The 19,705-nt window shown below is 45.7% G+C and overlaps 1 protein-coding gene across 1 annotated transcript in view; it reads right to left on the minus strand.

Annotated features, from left to right (window-relative positions):
* LOC129128470 (transmembrane protein 132B) overlaps window positions 1-19,705 on the minus strand; it is a 228,052-nt gene that overhangs the window by 117,198 nt on the left and 91,149 nt on the right. Inside the window, exon 3 of the mRNA XM_054645799.2 lies at window positions 12,427-12,567. Coding sequence (XP_054501774.2) covers window positions 12,427-12,567 — 141 coding nt within the window. The remainder of the gene's footprint in view (window positions 1-12,426; window positions 12,568-19,705) is intronic.

The following is a 19,705-nucleotide window of genomic DNA, read 5'->3' on the forward strand; positions in this document are numbered from 1 at the left end:
TGACAATGAAAAATGTAACAAGTGGGACTACAAATAAACTTGCAGTTAGCATTCATTTCGTCAGAGAGAGTCCAAAATTCAGCTTAAGGTTCTACATTTTGTAGAAAATATCTACCTAGGTCAAAGACTTATCCTACAATTTAGGTCACAATAGACCTTGAAATTGAATTTTATTTGGAGTGGGAGGACAGATTGGGTTAAGGAAGGTCAGGCTTGCCAAAAACCATTTTAGTTTTGTATTTAAGCATGAGTTACGAGCAAGGGGGAAGAAAAATAGTAAAATATAAATGGGGGCTTTTGTGTGTTACTATGCTTTGTTAAAAGAATCCTTACCTACAGTATAAAAGGTACTAGAATCTAATCAACTGCTCCCAGCAGGAAGCCAGGAGTAGCACTTGGAGAGTGCAGCAGACTGACACATAATCATGGCTGCAGCAGAATCACAGCTCACAGAAGCCCAGCACTCCTGTTGATCTCTGCTGGAGCTTCGGGGTGGAGGGAGAGGAGGAGGAGGGAAGAAGTCCAGCAGACATCCCCTCATCAAAAAAGGGAAACCACAGGATTAACTGGGGCCAGCCCCAAAGCTTCACCAGTGCACTCAATCACAGGAGGCAAAACCGCAAATTGTTCCACTGCAGGTGATCAGCTCCTTGTTCCATTCAGCTGGTTCCATTCAATTCCTGCTCCCACCCATCCAGTTCTCCAGCTCTTTACACTATTTATTGCTATATATAAATATAAATATATTTTGTAAAAGTATCAGAGAGTTTGTTCTGTAAAACACCAAGAAAGGAGCCCTACAGTGGCTTTCAACCTTCATGCAAAGAATAAAGGTACAAATGCCTGGATAGCTCCAAATCAACAGGCATCTGCTGGTCTTTTCAGCTTCTGAGAAAACATTTGACACTTTCTTCCCCTCCACCACAGTCTTTTCAGAACATGTCTGTGTTCATCTGGCTTGGGGTTGCCATGCATGTAAAACATGAGTAGTTGGAAGAGCTGAGCTAATTGTGGAGCAACAAACAGCTCCTCAAAGGGAGCTCAGATCTCCAGGACAGCCCCTGGAAATGCAGCTTTGGGATGGAGAACAGCGAGATGAGGGCAAGATAAATGTTCAGGGTGTGCAGGGAGGAGCAGAGCTCTGGCTCCTGCCTGAATCAGATGCTGGGCTGGGACAGCTCTCATTTCATGCAAGTGTCAACTTTTCAGCATTCCTGCACCCCAGGGAGCTCTCAGGCTGATGTACACATTGCTGACCACACTGCAGAGGGGCAGGGCCTCCCATTTAAAGAAAATCCTGAATAAAGGTGCCCAAAACAGAGAGAACAGCTGCCCTCTGGCTTCCTGAGCGCCAGCTGAGGCTCTGTAATGAGCTCCCCAAAAATCTGTCCCCAAAACAAGCCCGAGTCCACTGGGACCTGGGGACAGCATCCTGCAGGTGACTCCACACCAGCACAGGTACCAGAGATGGCTTTTTGGAGTCTGTGGAATTGACTAATAAAGAGCTCATAACACTAATAGGATGACAATTGGTAATCAAATGAAAACATTCAGTATGAAAGAAGTCATTTTCTCCTACAAGGTGTTGTTAAGCAGCAGTCACAAGGTGTTGTTGACTGAATAAATAAAAATTTTCATTATTAAGGCATTCATAGTCAGTATGTTCCATACTCATCATTATCATTTTTATTAAAAAAAAAGTCTACTTTTCCTTTATGGCAAGGCTTGGGAATGACAGATGATCCATCAGCTTATCTGCTGATTTTTAATGACAGCATTTTGCATTCATTATTCCCTACTTAAATGACTCTTTTTAAAAGAGGAATAACTTATTTCTTGCTCTTGTTACTAGAGAAATTAACTGGTACACCATTAAGAAGTGCTTGTCTAACAAAAAGCTACACCAGTCACAGGCTTAGAGAACCAGCAAGGACATAAATTGTCCAAGAGGGAGAGTGAAAACAGGAGCCCATATATCCAAAAACCTCCACTCTCCCCTCACTGCCAAGGTCAATACTTCCAGATTTAAATCTCTGCACCGAAAACTCCCAAGAGAAAGGACAAAATAATTCTTTAGGCTTGTGCAGGGCTGCTGGCTCCCTGAGCTGAGGCGGGGGAAGCCTTGGGGCAGGCAGGGTCCCCCTGTCCCTGTGCCCAGGGAGATTTCCCAGGGAAATCACAGCTCCAGCTCAGGCAGCAGCTCAGCAGTGCTGGGAATCACTGATCAGGGACTGAGCTCTGCCAGCCCTGCTGCTGCCCCCCAGCCAACGCAGCCAAAGAGCCCAAAAATGCAGCACCCAGAGCACACATGCAGCAGAGCAACCCCCAGCAGCAAAGCTCTCCTTGGGACCTGTACATGCCCAGCTTTTTAGCCCAGTGAGCCCAAGAACTCCAGAAGAATTAAACCAGTTCATTAATTACATCAACAACAACAAAAAATCAAAAAAAAAAAAAAAGAAAGGCATTTTTGCAAGATCAAGTTATTGGCAGTTGGTTTTAAGGAAAGCTTTTTAGTGATTTGCCTTAATGACTGCAATATTTCACAGCAAAGCCCTGAACAAGTGTCCTGGGAAAATCCACACAGACCCAGCTTGGAGAAAGAACAAACACAGCTTCTGAGTGTGAGTTCCCAAAGACAGGACTTTGGGAATGATCTGCCCAAATAAAATGGTATTTTCAGCCAAGTGCCAAGGGGAGGCTCCCCTGTTACAGGGAGATGAGCTGGTGAACAGTCCTGCTGCAAAGTGCTTAACTCCCATTTAATGCTCTTCTCAAATAAACACCAGTGTTACAGAAACAAACAAAAATCACATGCTGACACTGACAAAAGCACCAGCCAATTTTCATGTTTTCATTTTACAAGAGTTTATAACTTTTCACATTAACCATAAAAAACATAAACATAAAAAGTTTGTAACTTTTTAAGTTGTAAACACAGGTGAGGCATATTAATGGCAAAATGAGTGCAAAATTCTAACTAAAGCAAAAAATAATTTATGCAAAGTTAATGCTGGGCTGTTTTATAATGTGTTTGGCACAGATGATTCGAATAAATCAATGTAACAAACTTAATATTTGCCTGTCTAGCAACAGCACCTCCTAACAATAAAATGAGTTTAAGTTTTGGCTAAATGCCTAATAAATGAGTTGTTAGCTTTTGTACTTTAATGCACTGGCTATTAAGTAAGCAAGTCAACACATCACGAATGGAATCCAAATGTGTGCACTAGGCTTTGCTACAAGCCAAACTCATAAACTGGTAAAAGAGGGAATTAAACACACCTCAAACACCAGCTCCCCGATTTCCCATTCATTCAATAATCTTTTCCAGTCTATTATATCAAAGAACAATCCAATTATGGTACTTAAATCCCTGTGCACAGTTGCCAAAAATAATTTCCTTAGCAACACTTGAAATATCCCCAGAAATGTTCCCACATTACAGAAAATTCCAGTTTCTGATTTCCACAGTATTTCAGGTGTGACACACTAATGCCTGTCATTACACAGAACGTGGCTCACCATCAAGACTTATATTTTCTGCAGATTGGTGTCTCTAATTGCAGGCTCTGAGCACCTCCTTTATCATCACACCTGCCATGAAAAACGAGACAGGTACTTCAGAGCAAGTGGGTACTTAAGTGGCACCCTACATCAAGGGGCTCTCCTGAGGCTGGAATAGGTTTGCAAGCTGGGACTGCATTAAAAAGTACAATATTTACAGAACAATCAGGTCATGCTTCTGTGGCATCAGGGTTTGGATCACATCTCCTCCCTCCCTCTGGGGTTTCCATAAGGATCCATGAAGATTTCCCACCAATGAGGGGATGGAAATTTTCTCAAGGTGCTGAACTTGTGCAGACCCCACATTTACAAGATGTTTTGTACTAAGAACTGTATTTCCTGGGTATTCATCCCAACAAACACCAAGGAAAAGGCTACTTCAACCCATCAAGGGAAAAGGGTAATTAAATAATGGAAAAAAAAAACCAAAATCCAGCACACAACCACTGTGGTCCTGGAGTCAGGACTCATTCTGAGTGAGGAGTTCAGCAGCCATGGTTACCTGGGCTTTATCACTCACACTTCAGCTATCAATTAGCACGGCTGCCAAGTGCCACAGATCTCTGCAAAGCTCTAGAAAGTCCCCAGAACTGGGCAGATTTTGGTCATGGAACCTCCTGAGGCAGCCCAGGTGCCATCACCCCCATGGCCATGGAACACAGTGCCCAGGAGGAGCAGGCAGGCCAGCAGCAGAGCCTTGGGGAGCCCTGATCTCTGTGGATGTGCCCCCATTCCCTTTGGCACCAGGGTGGAACCATGCAGCTCCAGTGGGTGAGCAATGATTTCAGCAGCCACTCTCTCATCTGCATGCGCTGCAAATGGGCTCCCAGCCTCCCTGCCACATTCCTGCACTCCTAATTATACAGACCACCCTAGCCTGAAATTAAACTTTCCCAACTGTTACATCAATATTAAGCTTCACGTTGAGGAATGATACACCCAAGACCGAGGTAATTAGGTCAAATTAAAAAACAAGACTAATTTCAGAATGATTTGGTTCGCTTTTCTGCTGCTCAGAATAGGGTTTGGATCGGGTTCTATGGACTACACTCATGAAGAGTTCATTTAAGCCACTCCTTTGCATGTTGCCCTCTGCACCAGGAAGAGACCAAAGGGTCTGGAGTTCCAATGTTTGGGTTTTGTTGCTTTTTTTTCCCCCCTAGTATTTTTCTAATTCACTGTAGTCCCATTAAACAAATGCTGCCAAAAGAAATTTTCTGCATTTTCTCTGGATTTGCACAAAGCTTTCTACTGGTTTGGCAAGTCCAGAGATCTTTATCAAACATTAATTTTCTAAGTCATTTTCATGCCTCTGTTTGTATTGAGTTCTTCCAACAAGACATTCCTTATTTTCCAAAATTTCCAGCCAACAGAACATTGACTGCACACCAGGCTGCTCCAGCCACCAAAGGTGCATTTGTTCAAAAATATTCTTTTGGGTCATAACACGGGGTGGAGTAAGATGGAGCAGGAAGAGTGGCTCAGCCATCACCTTCCTGGGCTGGTGAAACAGGGCCAGGAGCAATTATCTGCTCTGGCAGCCACTGCCCCAGCTCTGCTGGGGCTCTACCACAGCAGCACTGAGCCCAGCAGAGAGGCACAAACAGCCATCCCAAAGAGCTGGCTGGCCAGGGGGAATCCATGTGGCTCCCAGGATATTAGGCTCCCTTCAGGAGATGGAGACAATTTCATTGTTCTTGGCCTTGAATGGAAAAAAAAAAAAAAAAAGGAAAAAAAAAATGAAAGTGGGAAAAAGACCCTCCAGAAATGCTGTTTGATCCTCACACCAGAGTTTTCTACAATAAGCTGTCCCTCCCACTGCTGTTAATTTGTCTATTATTTTTATGTCCTCTCTCAGCTGCTGTGAGGAGTCAGTGCTTTCATCTAACAGGAACATTGCCAAGCTGGCCTGGCTTCTTTCACACAAAAAGACTGAGATGTAAGGAATAAAGGTTGGTTAAAATTCTTCTAATTCAGGTTTTCTTTGTGACTCAGTGGAATTGCTAATGTTTGAAAATGTGAAAATGCTCCTCACTGGACACTCCTCACACAAAGAACAGACTCTGTCACTTACAACAGAGGTCACAGCCTGGAAACTGCTGCATTAAAGATAAAATCCCCTCCATCAATGGCTCAAGGGACAGAGCAGCCTTGGGGGTGGCCAAAGGCCAGGAAATCCTGCAGGACCTAAAGGCCATGGGCATCCTACAGCCACAGCACATTTCTGTGCCCAAAAACCTCTGACCTGAGGAAAGTGCCTAAGAAGAGGAGGGAAAGACCCAAGTACACAGCACCACAGCTTCTCCCCACACCTTAAGCACCCCTAATTTTTAATTCAGAGCTTTCCTTTCCAAACCAGCTAAAGTCTGGCTTCATGGAAATATGGCTTTCATGGTGGCAAGAGTTCCTGAGGAACTCCAATGTCCTCACCTACAGCAGCCTGGCAGGGGGTGGCAGCAGTGGTTTTCCCTCCCACTCCCTGGCTTTATCCCTCCCCATCTCCCTGGTTTTTCCTTCCCCATCTCCCTGGTTTTTTCCCTCCCCATCTCCCTGCCTTTTTCCCTCCCCATCTCCCTGGTTTTTTCCCTCCCCATCTCCCTGGCTTTTCCCTCCCCATCTCCCTGGTTTTTTCCCTCCCCATCTCCCTGTTTTTTCCCTCCCATCTCCCTGGCTTTTCCTTCCCCATCTCCCTGGCTTTATCCCTCCCCATCTCCCTGTTTTTTCCCTCCCATCTCCCTGGTTTTTTCCCTCCCCATCTCCCTGCCTTTTTCCCTCCCCATCTCCCTGGCTTTATCCCTCCCCACCTCCCTGCCTTTTTCCCTCCCCATCTCCCTGGTTTTTCCTTCCCCATCTCCCTGGCTTTATCCCTCCCCATCTCCCTGCCTTGTTCCCTCCCCATCTCCCTGGTTTTTTCCCTCCCCATCTCCCTGTTTTTTCCCTCCCATCTCCCTGGCTTTCCCCTCATCTCTTCTCAATTCTTTCCTGCCAGCCTTCCACACCTCCCTGTGTTTCCTTTCTCCCCCTGCTCCTCTCACTCATTCCCTTTCTGGTGCTCTGTGAACTCCATGGCACCCAGCCCACTGCCTTTGCATGGCCTGAAATAAGACCCAGCAAGGCTGGCTGGCTGCAGCAGTTACTGCTCTTTTGTGCACAGCAACACATGCAATTGATCTTCTGTCAGACAAGTGCTGCTGCTGGTGGCACTTTACACACTGGCTGTCCTGGGGCCAGGCGGGTTCCTGTGGCAATAAACACATCAGGAAGTGTTTGAGTGCACGGCCTGATGCCTTCCCCAGGGTGGGGAACAGCACTCTGTGTGTGTACACTGGCTGCAGCCCATCTTTCTGGCATTATTTATCTTCCAGGAGCTCCACAGGCTGCCCTGTGCTGAGCTGACACTGGGTACAGGCACAGCTCAGCCTCCAGGAGGCCGAGGCACTGCAGGAAATCAGCTCAGCAAAGGCCAGGCTCAGCCTGGAGAGGGGCATTGGGAGTCTCTGCCCCACAGCCCCTCTCCTGATGGCTTGGAGGGGACATCAGACCCAAGTCTGTCATTCTGGAGGGGAATTCAACACAGAAACACCTCCAATGTCCACCTGGCAGAGGGGGCTGAGTGCCCAGGCTGCCCCAGGTTGGTTCTTGCCCCATGACGGGGGGACTGGAAGGTGCAGGGGGGAATGGAGCAGGGCAGGGACAGCGGGCTCCCAGATGTCACCTGTGCCACAAACGCTGCCACAAACCCTGCCACAAACCCTGCAAAGTGAGCACAGAGAGGGCAGAACAAACCCTGCCACAAACCCTGCCACAAACCCTGCAAAGTGAGCACAGAGAGGGCAGAACAAACCCTGCCACAAACCCTGCCACAAACCCTGCAAAGTGAGCACAGAGAGGGCAGAACAAACCCTGCCACAAACCCTGCCACAAACCCTGCAAAGTGAGCACAGACAGGACAGAACAAACCCTGCCACAAACCCTGCCATAAACCCTGCCACAAACCCTGCAAAGTGAGCACAGAGAGGGCAGAAAAAAACCTGCCACAAACCCTGCAAAGTGAGCACAGAGAGGGCAGAACAAACCCTGCCACAAACCCTGCCACAAACCCTGCAAAGTGAGCACAGAGAGGGCAGAACAAACCCTGCCAGAAACCTGCCCAGGTGAGCACAGACAGGAAGGAACAAACCCTGCCACAGACCCTGCCACAAACCCTGCAAAGTGAGCACAGAGAGGGCAGAACAAACCCTGCCACAAACCCTGCCACAAACCCTGCCACAAACCCTGCAAAGTGAGCACAGACAGGACAGAACAAACCCTGCCACAAACCCTGCAAAGTGAGCACAGAGAGGAAAGAGCAAACCCTGCCACAAACCCTGCCACAAACCCTGCCACAAACCCTGCCCAAATGAGCACACAGAGGGAAGAACCCCAGCTCTCGTTTTCAAGACATCCCCAAAGCTTTGAAAACAAAACCAAATGATCTTTCCTCAGCTGATCATCCATGCCAGCAATGCATATTTAATTTAAATAAATATATGCACAAATCTTAACTGGCAGCAAATTTTCCATCTTTCTTTTGGCTGATATTCCTGGTTCAAAGAGTATTCACAAGCACAGGAAAAACAGTGAATTATTTTAAAACTGGAGGATGCATTTGCATGCCTATAAATACATAAAATAACTGCTTTTTCTGTTTCAAAGCTACATTAAAATTAGTTTTATAAAATAAGTTAATAATTTGAATTCTGTAAACACGTCTTAAAACAGTAAAGAAACTGAATGATCACAAGAGAATCTTAATTTTTCATTCATTTAAAGGCAGAGGATGTAAAATGTTAGAGCTGAGCTAGACTGCATCAATTTTAAAAATACATAAACTTCCAGGTAACAGAATAAATACTTCTGAGGACACCTGAAAAAAAAAAGCCTTCTGAAGATTTCACTCTCTCTACTTCTGCATACTGAGTGCCCCTCATGCAAGTTTAATTTATGCAGTGACAGATATCCTGAGAGACAGAAGCTGTATTAAAGACATGAAGATAAAATAATCCCAAGGTGAGAAGCACCACTTTGGTCTCAATAACACTCAGCACTACAGGTTAAATCAATTTGATTAACTTTGCTAGTTAGCATAAATATAACCTTCCTGATTAAAATACTAGTTTGTCAAGGATCAGACTCTCCTTACCTGGTAATAATCCAATCCAATTAAATGGCTGTTCCTGAGGAAGGAAAATCATCTCTCAGTATAATATTCCCTTTCAGAGCTGTTGAGACTCTCTGGCCCAAGTTTTTGTGTTGGTGCCACCTCCTCTGTCCTGAACCACAGGCTGGGTCACATGAAGAGTTTGTTCTTCAGCTTTCCAGCAAGGAGAACACCAAGCACCATTGAAATATGTTCTGTTCTGGAGCCTTTCAAATGAGACCATGGAAACTCAGCTCCTGCTCAGCACTGATTTGAAATAACCTAATCCTATGAAATGCTAAATCACCCTGGCAAAGCTCCTGCAGTCCTGTTCCTGAGGATATCAGCCCTGAGTTATGGGGTACCACGGCTTGCCAGGATGGACCAGGCTCTCAGGGCATTTTTTCAAGCCCTCTTGCCCTGGTCCCAGTGCAGGCTAATTTGTGGCATGTTCCTGAAATGCTTCCAGAGAACTCTCAGGAGCACAAGAACTGCAAGGCTCCATCCATCTTTTGGCAAATGCAGTGGAAAAAACCTGCACGGTTTTGCAAAGTGGGATCTGCTTGCAGGAAACCACCAAGGACTCGTGTCTGGTAAACTCCCAAATTTTGGCTATTTCAAGAGCGTTTCTTGCACTGATCCAGCACTGAGAGCACTGGGTAAGATCCCAGCCCTTCAGCAGCTCAGCTGTTCTGCACAGAGGGCTGGAAACACCTGATTTTCAGCAAAGCCCTGACTCCCCTGCACTCAGAGCAGAAATCCACACAGATCCTTCCCCATGGAAGTGCTGGGTCCCAGCTGCAGGCACAGAGCAGAATTGTTTGTGCTTGAAGAGTAAATGGTGTCTTTTTGAACCAAAACACTGCTGCTTCAACTATCCCCACCAAAATGAGGTTCTCAGAGTTCTGCCTCAAGGACAGAGCTCGAGGGAGAAGAGGTGCAGATGGCAACAACCAATCTCCTCACTCAATGAGTGACAAAAACCTCCTTTGAGATAGCAAAAGTAAAGGCAAAGCAAGGCTCCACACAGATGAGAAAAGATGTGGGCAAATATACTGGTGTGTGTGTGTATTTAAAATAAATCTCTTCTTTTTATGCTCTTTGTTCAACTGCATTATCAAAAAAGAGGTTTTAAATACAAGCTTATGAGACTACTAAAGAGGTGAATTTATGAATGTATTCCTAACAAAACACACTCTTGAAGGCTTTAATCTATGAATTGTGACAACCTTGGACAAAATGGATTTTTAATAGAATATAATGTAAACTGCCTGAAACACTGTGATAAGGAATTTTTTTTAAGTAATGCACAAAAAAGGCAACGATGCACTCTGCATGAAAGGAGGAAAGGTCTTAATTTAAAGCATTTTAATGGACACTCAATTTGCGTAGGGAAATGTGAGAAATGGAGATGAAAACCTCCTGATAGCAGCACCACTGCAGAGGGGAGAGGGAGGAAGATTAGAAAAGTAAGCAAATTTGAAAATGCTCCAGCTGATAGCAGGGGCTGAAAGGAATGCAGACAGGATTAGAACATGTCAGAGCCCAGAGCCCTGCTCTCCCTGCAGGCTCTGGCTGTCAGGGGCTCTTATCAGAGCTGAGCACTGGCAGAGCACAGCCCAAGAGCAAGGCAGACCTGCCCGGGGTGAAGGGCACCAGGAGGGCACAGATCTCACCCAGCCTGCGTGGCTGTGGCTCCTGGGGGTTTCTCGGTGTCCCCAAAGCTCCCAGAGCTGTGCCAGGGGCTGGTTGGGTTTTCCAGCCCGCACAAAGCCCGAGGGAGGCTCAAACCCACCATGAACTCGGGCAAATCTTACCCAGAAATCAGCTAAGCTCAGCCCAGAGGCTCAGCCCTGGCTTGCCCACTGCTCCTCTACCAGCTGGGCCAGTCAGCAGAACAGAAATTAATTCCAAGAGAGAAAGAAGCACCTCCTCTGAGGTGGATGAACCATTCTGCTCACTGACAGCTTCTGCTCTGCCGCAGAAGGGGCTGATCCTGCGCTCTCACCCAGACACAAACTGCCCTCCATGAAGCTCCTTGGATTCTAAAATGAACCAGCTCTAGTGACAATTCTATCACCTTGACTTTAATAGAAGCAAGTTCAGGGCTCCCATCATTTCAATGAAACAGCAGAACTTCTACATAAAACACTTGACATTCTTCAGAAGAAACAGGAGGGCCATCATTATGACCAAAAAGACAAATTAAAGGAAAGATCAAAGTTAAATATTTACTCTAAGCACTACAATATTTGCAAATCTGGAAGTGATCTTTCAGCAGTTTCCATTTGCATACTTTAATTAATCCAAAAATATTAAACTAATCTCACAAAGGAAAGGGTCAAAGTATTAATTAACTTGAGATGCATTGCTTTTGTGCAATTTAACAGTTCAACACAAAGCAAAACTCAGTTTTAATAAAAACTAAGTTACTGTGACAGGTATAATTTCATGGATTAGTGAAACCCCATACAAGGCAATAAGTTTCAATGTTCAGGCTATTTTTTTTTTTGGTCCAACTTTAAAAATAGTCCCTTCATTTTGATTTCAGTAACATCAGATGACCTCAATCTTCCTTTGACCTCAGTATTTCACTTTTAAACTGATGGTTTTCCACCTTGCTCCAAAGGGAGCAGAGGTCGTGCTTGTTAGAGGAAAGAGCCTGATGGGGTTCACAGGGAGCAGACCCTGCCCAGCCACCTGTTGCTTTTTGGGACTGCCTAAAAACAGAGGGCAGATAAAATAAAAGGAATAAAAAGCAGTTATATTTATTGAAGGGCTTTCATTAAAGGGGAAGGCAAAGCCCCCCAGGGGCTACACCCAAAATGGACCACATTTCTCTGGTTCAGTTCCTTTTTTTTTTTTTTCTGTTGGCTCTTTGGCAAGAGGAATTCTTGTCAAAGAATCCAATTCTCTGGTTTAGTTCATATTTTTCCTGTTGGCTCTTTGGCAAGAGGAATTCTTGTCAAAGAACCCAATTCTCTGGTTTAGTTCATATTTTTCCTGTTGGCTCTTTGGCAAGAGGAATTCTTGTCAAAGAACCCAATTCTCTGGTTCAGTTCATATTTTTTCTGTTGGCTCTTTGGCAAGAGGAATTCTTCTCAAAGAACCCAATTCTCTGGTTTAGCTCATACTTTTTCTGTTGGCTCTTTGGCAAGAGTAATTCTTGTCAAAGAACCCAATTCTCTGGTTTAGTTCATATTTTTTCTGCTGGCTCTTTGGCGAGAGGAATTCTTGTCAAAGAACCCAATTCTCATCAAAGAACCCAATTCTCTGGTTCTGTTCATATTTTTTCTGTTGGCTCTTTGGCAAGAGGAATTCTTGTCAAAGAACCCAATTCTCATCAAAGAACCCAATTCTCTGGTTTAGTTCACATTTTTTCTGTTGGCTCTTTGGCAAGAGGAATTCTTGTCAAAGAACCCAATTCTCTGGTTCTGTTCACATTTTTTCTGTTGGCTCTTTGGCAAGAGGAATTCTTCTGCCCCGAAGCGCCATGAGCAGCAGATGTCAGCTGGGACTGGGAGGGCGCTGCCTCCAGTTTAATTCAATAATCTATTCCCAAGAAGTGAAACCAAAGGGGAATAACGCTATCAGCAGATGATGTCTGGCTTTGCAGGGAGGCAGAGGAGCAGTGCTGCAGCTCACTGATGGGGTGTGGGTGTGTTTGTGTGTGTGGGGCTCACCTGTCGGTGGCGCCGGGGTCGTTGTGCACGCAGGTGAGCGTGGCCGTGCTCCGGGCGCTGTCCGTCTCCTCCTGCACTCCCCACTGGTCCGCGTCGCTCACCCTGATGTCCGAGATCCTCACTCCTGGGCCCGTCCTGATCCTGTCGGGGACAGCAAGGATTGCCTTTGAGACATAGTGGAAGTTTTCAAGAGGAAAAAAAATATATATATTTGAAATTTTTAGAAATCCGTTTTGGTTTAGGTGAAAGGTGCATCTCTGAGTTAAGGCTGTAGTTTGCAAACGTTGCTGTTTAGTCTGATGCCTGTTCTCATAAAAAGCCTAGGCTCATAGAAACTGCTTCAGAGAAGGACAGAGATAAGGAGGGGGGACAGACAGACAGACAGAAACTGCAGCGAGAGCAGGTCAACCTGACCCAGGAATTCTTTCTGATAAAGAAAAATTTGCAGCAAATGTCACGTGAAATTTTTAAAGAATGGATATGTATGAACCTTCTGTGAAATTGTATGCACATGTATTTGAGAGGGGGATAAAAAGGGACCTGGAGTTCCCAGAGGCACACTTGTCTTTTAGGGAGAGTGATCTCCATGTGCTGTAATAAACATACCAGCTTTACAACTTTCACAAAGTTGTGGAGTTCTGTTTGCCTCTGCAAAACACCTTAGCCACAGATCAACCCAGAGAGGTGAACCAGGAGGCTGAGAGGAAATACTCCCTCTCCCATCAATAACAGGCTGCAAACCACGAGTCACTCTGCTTTGAAAACATAAACCAGGTCCAGTCATTTACAGAGGTGAGGTATGAGTTTCATTATGTGCAAAGCCAGTCAACTTTAACTTGAGCAATGTGGAGAGATTAAGAATGGTTTCTGCTTCTGCGGCACCAGTCTGATACAAATGAAACAGATGTGATGAAGCATAAGTTGATTTAATTTGCTATGTCTGTCCGGCAGTTTGAGATGGGGAATAAGAGCAATGGGATATAAAATACATCCTCCTGCCTGCAAACCTTTGGGAGTGAGGTATCTTCTGATATTAGGCATGTCTGCATGGAAAAAAAAAATGAGTTTCATTGCTCAAAGACCATAATGCAGGAAGGAGAGAAAAGGAGTAAGTTATCCTAGACTGAGGGAGGAAAACAATTATGTCATTGCAGCAGGATCTATCAAACTGGGCACATCAGACTGCTGCTGCCGAAAATAAAATGATGCTGACATGGAAAACTTTGATTTCCTGAGAATGGCTGGAGTTTGAGAGCAGTGTGGTAGCTGGGAAATGTCGCCGGGTTTTGGCTCAGAAAAAATAAAATTTGCCAAAAATAAAAAGTCCACGCTCCAGCGAGGCTCAGCGTTAGGAACAGATTGCCAAGGAATAGGAAACAAACTGCTTTTATTAGCAGGAACTTCATTTGTGCAGCTTGACTCCTGAAACAAGCCTGGGATTACAACAGGAGTGCTGCAAATATGCCTGGAGAACGATTAGGCAGAGAGAAACTGCTGCAGCGCCACGCGCGCCACTGCTGCGACTTAATTAATTAAAAGCAAAGCCAAGAGGGACCTTTTAGTTATATGGTGGAATGGAACAGCACTGCTGGGACCTGGAGTGTTATTTAACAGTGAGTTGTGATGGGTTTACCCCATGCCTCATGGCCAGTTGGTGCTCGTGTCACACCATTAAAAACTTCCTTGGAGCTCTGGCTGGGTTCATGGGCTTGGATCAAAGTGAGTTCACAGCTCCATGGGCAGTCTGTTCCTCTGAGAAGGAATTAATTCATCCTGCTTTTATGATATCCTTATTTTTGCCTGTAAGCCTTTAGTGACTTGATGGGTCAAATCCATGCCTGGCATAGCCAAGCTGATGAAAAATATTCTCTGTAGCAGGATTGTACCTGATATTTTTCTAATTGTGTCCTTCCTGCTTTCCCACAGGCATTCACATCTCCAAACAGAATTCCTCAAAGCTGATGTGCCCTTTCCTATCACCTCCTCTTCTTTTTTTAGAGGGACATTCACTTATTCTGTAGTAATTGCTCTGGACCAAATAATTCCTGCAAGACACCTTCATGGCTTCATTTCAGCCTGAGTTGTAATTCACATGAGATAGAGAATTAGGCCCTGAGCAATGGATTCAATATTTTCTTTCATTAGTCAACCACTTTTGAAAAAAAAATCATTGGGACCTGGCAAAAAAAAAAAAAAAACAAAACCAAAAAATCCAAACAAATCAAAGTACCTGTTTTTAAATTTTCTCTTCCCCAGCCAAATTCTTTTTTTTTTTTTTGAGAAATTCCTGTCACCATTCTCTTAAGTTCCCATTATTTTCTTGACAATGTGTCTGAAAACTTCTAACCTGACTTTTCACCCAGGTCAAATCCTGGTTAATTAAAGGTAAATTGAAGGGCAGGAGATGCTGGGGGGACAGGCACACCAGGACAGTTGGAACTTATCCACAATTTCAGGATTCATCAGCTTTTTCCCATCTGCCAGAAGCTCGTTATGTCCTCCTACACAGCTTTTGCACTGCAGAGAGCTTCACTCTGCAGCAGCTCCTTTGGTCTGTCCTGAACCAAAGCTGGGGAGGAAGAGGATGAGGAGCTACAATGGGGATGAAGAGCTACAATGAGGATGAAGAGCTACAGCGAGGATGAGGAGCCACAATGAGGATGAAGAGCTATGAGGATGAGGAGCTACAATGAGGATGAGGAGCTCCAATGAGGATGAGGAGCTACAGTGAGGATGAAGAGCTACAATGAGGATGAAGAGCTACAATGACGATGAAGAGCCACAACAAGGATGAGGAGCTACAACAAGGATGAGGAGCCACAACGAAGATGAGGAGCTACAATGAGGATGAAGAGCTACAATGAGGATGAGGAGCTACAACAAGGATGAGGAGCTACAACGAGGATGAGGAGCTACAATGAGGATGAGGAGCTACAACAAGGATGAGGAGCTACAATGAGGATGAGGAGCTACAGTGAGGATGAGGAGCTACAATGGGGATGAGGAGCTACAATAAGGATGAGGAGCTACAATGAAGATGAGGAGCTACAATGAGGATGAGGAGCTACAACGAGGATGAAGAGCTACAACAAGGATGAGGAGCTACAACGAGGATGAGGAGCTACAACGAGGATGAGGAGCTCCAATGAGGATGAGGAGCTACAATGAGGATGCAGAGCTACAAGGATGAAGAACCACAACGAGGATGAAGAGCTACAATGAGGATGAAGACCCACAACGAGGATGAAGAGCTACAACGAGGATGAGGAGCTACAACGAGGATGAAGAGCTACAATGAGAATGAAGAGCTACAACGAGGATGAGGAGCTCCAATGAGGATGAGGAGCTACAACAAGGATGAGGAGCTACAACGAGGATGAGGAGCTACAACGAGGATGAAGAGCTACAATGAGAATGAAGAGCTACAACGAGGATGAGGAGCTCCAATGAGGATGAGGAGCTCCAGGATGCAGTTCCTGCACACCTGGGCAGGATTCAGGACCCCTGTGCAGCTGCTCCTGAAGCTGCTGCCCTTTGCCTCCGTCAGGGGTGCTCACACAGACTGTGAGGATGCAGGAGCTCCAACACCCCCCTCTTTCTGCCCATCCAGCTGTCCCAGCCTCCTTCATGGACCCTGCACCCCAAACCACCCAGCCCCTGTTGGCCCAGCCCCTCAGCCAGGCAGCTTTGCTGTTCATCTCTTGTGTCTGAGCTGGGTTTTGCCATCAGGTGAGGCTCTCCAGGGCTGGCTCCCCCTCAGGGTGCCCCTTCAGAGGAGGCCCTGTGGGTTTTGCCCTGCTGGCTGTGCCCCCCTGCCTCTCTGGGTGAGCAGCAAGTGAACAGCGCTCGCCGCTCCCCGGGCACCTTTTCCAAAAGTGTCTCAGAATGCTGCATTTTAGGAAAAATTCCAGTCTAATCCCTTGCATTGCATCTGCTCTGGTGGGCTGAGACAAGATGTCATTTTGCATTTTTGGATATCAGTAGAGCCAGGAAGGTTGAAAGAAGGAAGAAACTACGTTTGGCTTCTCACTTAGTAAAAGTCAAGAAATTCAAATGAAACCAGCCTACATATGGGAGTTTGAGCCTACTGTTCCTCAGATAAGTGATTCATATCTTTAACTCTTCCCCCAAACTCCACAGGCACAAAAATTATTGTAAGTGTTGGGGACTGAGGCTTCAAAAAGGAGTAAGAAATTCCTAGCAGAGCTGCCATCAGCTGGAGAAGGGATGGTGAATGGCACGTGTGTGGGCCCTCCTCTGTGCCAGGCTTCAATTAGAAGCTTGGGTGGATCGTTTAGTTTTCTTATACCTCCCTTCCCCACGTATAAAATACTGGAAAGTGTTGCTCTGCCAACTCAAAGGGAGCTGTAAGGATAAATGGAATTGCCTGAAAAAAAAAATCTGATGTCCTTTCAATTTGCCAGCTGACAAAAACTCTGCCATCTCTGTGCATGAAACTGTGTGGAAAGGAGCTGCTGAAGTATTTCACAGAGCCATGACCCAATAAGTAACTGTTACCACTAAGATGGCTTAATTACTTTTTTTATAATTTTTTGAAATGAGAGGGGCAAAAAAATTTCCATTTACTGTGGAATATAAAGATACAAACGTGCTGGGCTGGATGGAGCAGCATTCCCAGCCTGCCAACCTGGAACCAGAAACTCTTTTAAAATGCAATCCCAGCCCAAAATGTATTTGACCCTGTGAATTGAGCCAGGCCAAACCTCTCCTCTCATTTCTCCCAGCACAAGGAAAATGGGACAAATAATCACCAGGGCTGGGAGGGGAAAAACTCAGAGCTGCAGGAGGGGTTTATGCACCCAGAACATGGTTTGGGAATTCCACAGCCTCCCAGTGAATTAAGTGCAAAATCTGAAAGGTAAATCCTTGCTTGTCACACAGCCCCAGCCCCAAGCCTGGCAGCAGGAACTGGGAGGTAAAGTCTTGGCAAAAGGAACTTTAAAATAGAAACAGAAGGAAAAGATATTTAGGAAATAAAACAGAGATGTGCTCACAGCAGATGGGAAATGCTCAAAATGATGTGAAAAACGACTTTTTCAGAGCTATTTCAGAAATCCTCCTATCCCCTCCCCACTCCCATTAGGGGGGAAAGCATGATCTGAGCTAAATTCACTCTCAATGACGTACTAATAATAACAGTTATGATAAATTTCATTTGTAATTTCCAACCATTTCTGCAGTCAGCCCTTCCACACACATTTTTAGCCCAATTAAAAATAAAGCCATTATCCTTTCCCTACAGGAAATCCAAGCTGTAACCAGTTTAGTCAACTTGCCCAAAATTATTCTCTCTGCAGAGCCAGAATGAGGGTTGATCCCTCCCAATTCCCAGCTAGACACCCCTCCCCATCTCTCAGACCAAACCAGAGCAGAGCTGAGTAATTCCAAGCCCTCACAGAGCATTTAACATATTTGAAGAATTGCACAAACAGCAAGCAATTAGTTCTGAACCAGGTCCCTGGGGAGTTTCTAGTTAAAATACGTGCGTTTTAGGCTACATTAAACCAAGCATTAGAAATTAAAATCACCACTGAGCTCAGACATAACATCTGGGGACTTGTGGGTGTGGGTGAGATGGGCAGTGTTTTATAGAGGATGGAATACAAGGATTCCTGCAGAAGTGGAGGAAGGAGAGGGGTTTGGCTGGGAGAGAGAGAAGCAGGTCTGTGATTCACAGCTCCCACACCCAGTGCACTCTGTGGCTTTGGGAGGGAGGCACAGACAGTCAGGAGTTCATCCCCAACAGGGTGTGAAAGCAAAACCTCCTGGGAAATGCATGAGGGCAGAGGGAGCTCCCCCAGGGGGAGGCACCATCCCTCTCCTCTCTCTTCCTGAGCCTCCTGGATTAAAATTCTTCGTGGGTAATCCAGAAATATGGGGAAATGAGGTGATGTAAAGTCACCCAGCAAACACATGGCAGAACCAGGAATTAGACCCAGAGCTGCCAAGGAATATTTTGGTATCTTCACCCTCCTCCTGCTGCAGAGCCACTGATAACAGGCAGGCAAATTTGCCAATGCCCTTCCTGCTGCTGGGGCCTTGGGGTGTGAGAATCAGGAGCCCTGCACTGCCTCACCTCTCACAGAACTCACAACAGCTCAGGGGATCAGGTCCTCAATCTTCACAAGCTAAGCGAGTGCTTATTTTTCAAAATATTTTCCCAAGAGCTTTAGTTATTTATTCTTTTATATTTTAAAAGACCTGTCACAGATTTATGTTCAAATTACTTCCCCATCAAATTCTCCTTAAAATAGAAGCACTGGGGCAGCTGTGTTTGCTTCTGCAATTCCATATTAATGTCACTACAAGCAGAGTTATTTTTCCAAGTATGTAAAATACACTTCAAAATACATAAAGACCCTGCAAAGACCCCAGCCCTCCCCAGAGAGGTCACGAGAGTAGAAACACAAGGAATATTCTGATTTACAGCAAAGTAAAACAAGCAGCCTACACAGCCCCACGGAGAGGTGTAAGTACATGGTGAGCAGATGGCAATTTGGAAACAGCAACTGCAAAGCACCAGACTGAAGGAAACCCCAGGTAAAAGGGTTTGATGAAGGTACCAGCAGGCAAAAAGCTCAGCATGGCTCTGGGAAAAAAAAAAAAACAGGGCCAATAAGTGTGGTCAGTGAAATAATGGTGGGACAAAACCCCCAGGTGTGCCCTTGGGGTTAAAGGCAGATTAATGCTCAGAGAAAGGCAGCAACTTCCAAAGTCACCTGGAGTTCTGCTTAAAATTTGACATCTGAATTTGGTCCATGCTAAAAGCTGCTCCAGTGGCCGACCCTCAGTGCACAATTGGCTGAAATGTGCTCCCAAAAGCAGAGCTGGGTGTGCTGGCTCTGCCTGCCTTGGCCCCACATGCCCCAGAGCTGTGCTCTGCTCCCACCCCAGCGCTCTCCCACCTTCACACCTAGCTGGAAATGTGCCTTTCCCTCCCCCTGGCATACCTCACTTCCTCCCTGCACCAGTTATTTATAAATAACCTTTTGTAGCTGCTGTACTTAACCCTGCCAAGCCTTTGGGGCTGCAGCTTCCCTGAGAGCAGCTATTAGTGACACAAAATCTCAGCCCAGCTCAGGGAGGAAAGGCAGCCCCAAAGCTCTGGGTAGGACACAGCAGATGAAACAGGTTCAGGGGGGCAAGGCAGGAGCAAATCTGCTCAACAGAAGTGGTGGCTGACAGGAAAAAAGCCCAATGGCTCAGAGGACAGAAAACCCTTTGGAATCATGGAGGGGATCAATGCCAAAGATTTAGA

The sequence above is a fragment of the Agelaius phoeniceus genome, chromosome 18 (genome assembly GCF_051311805.1).
Source record: "Agelaius phoeniceus isolate bAgePho1 chromosome 18, bAgePho1.hap1, whole genome shotgun sequence".
Taxonomy (NCBI): Eukaryota; Metazoa; Chordata; class Aves; order Passeriformes; family Icteridae; genus Agelaius; species Agelaius phoeniceus.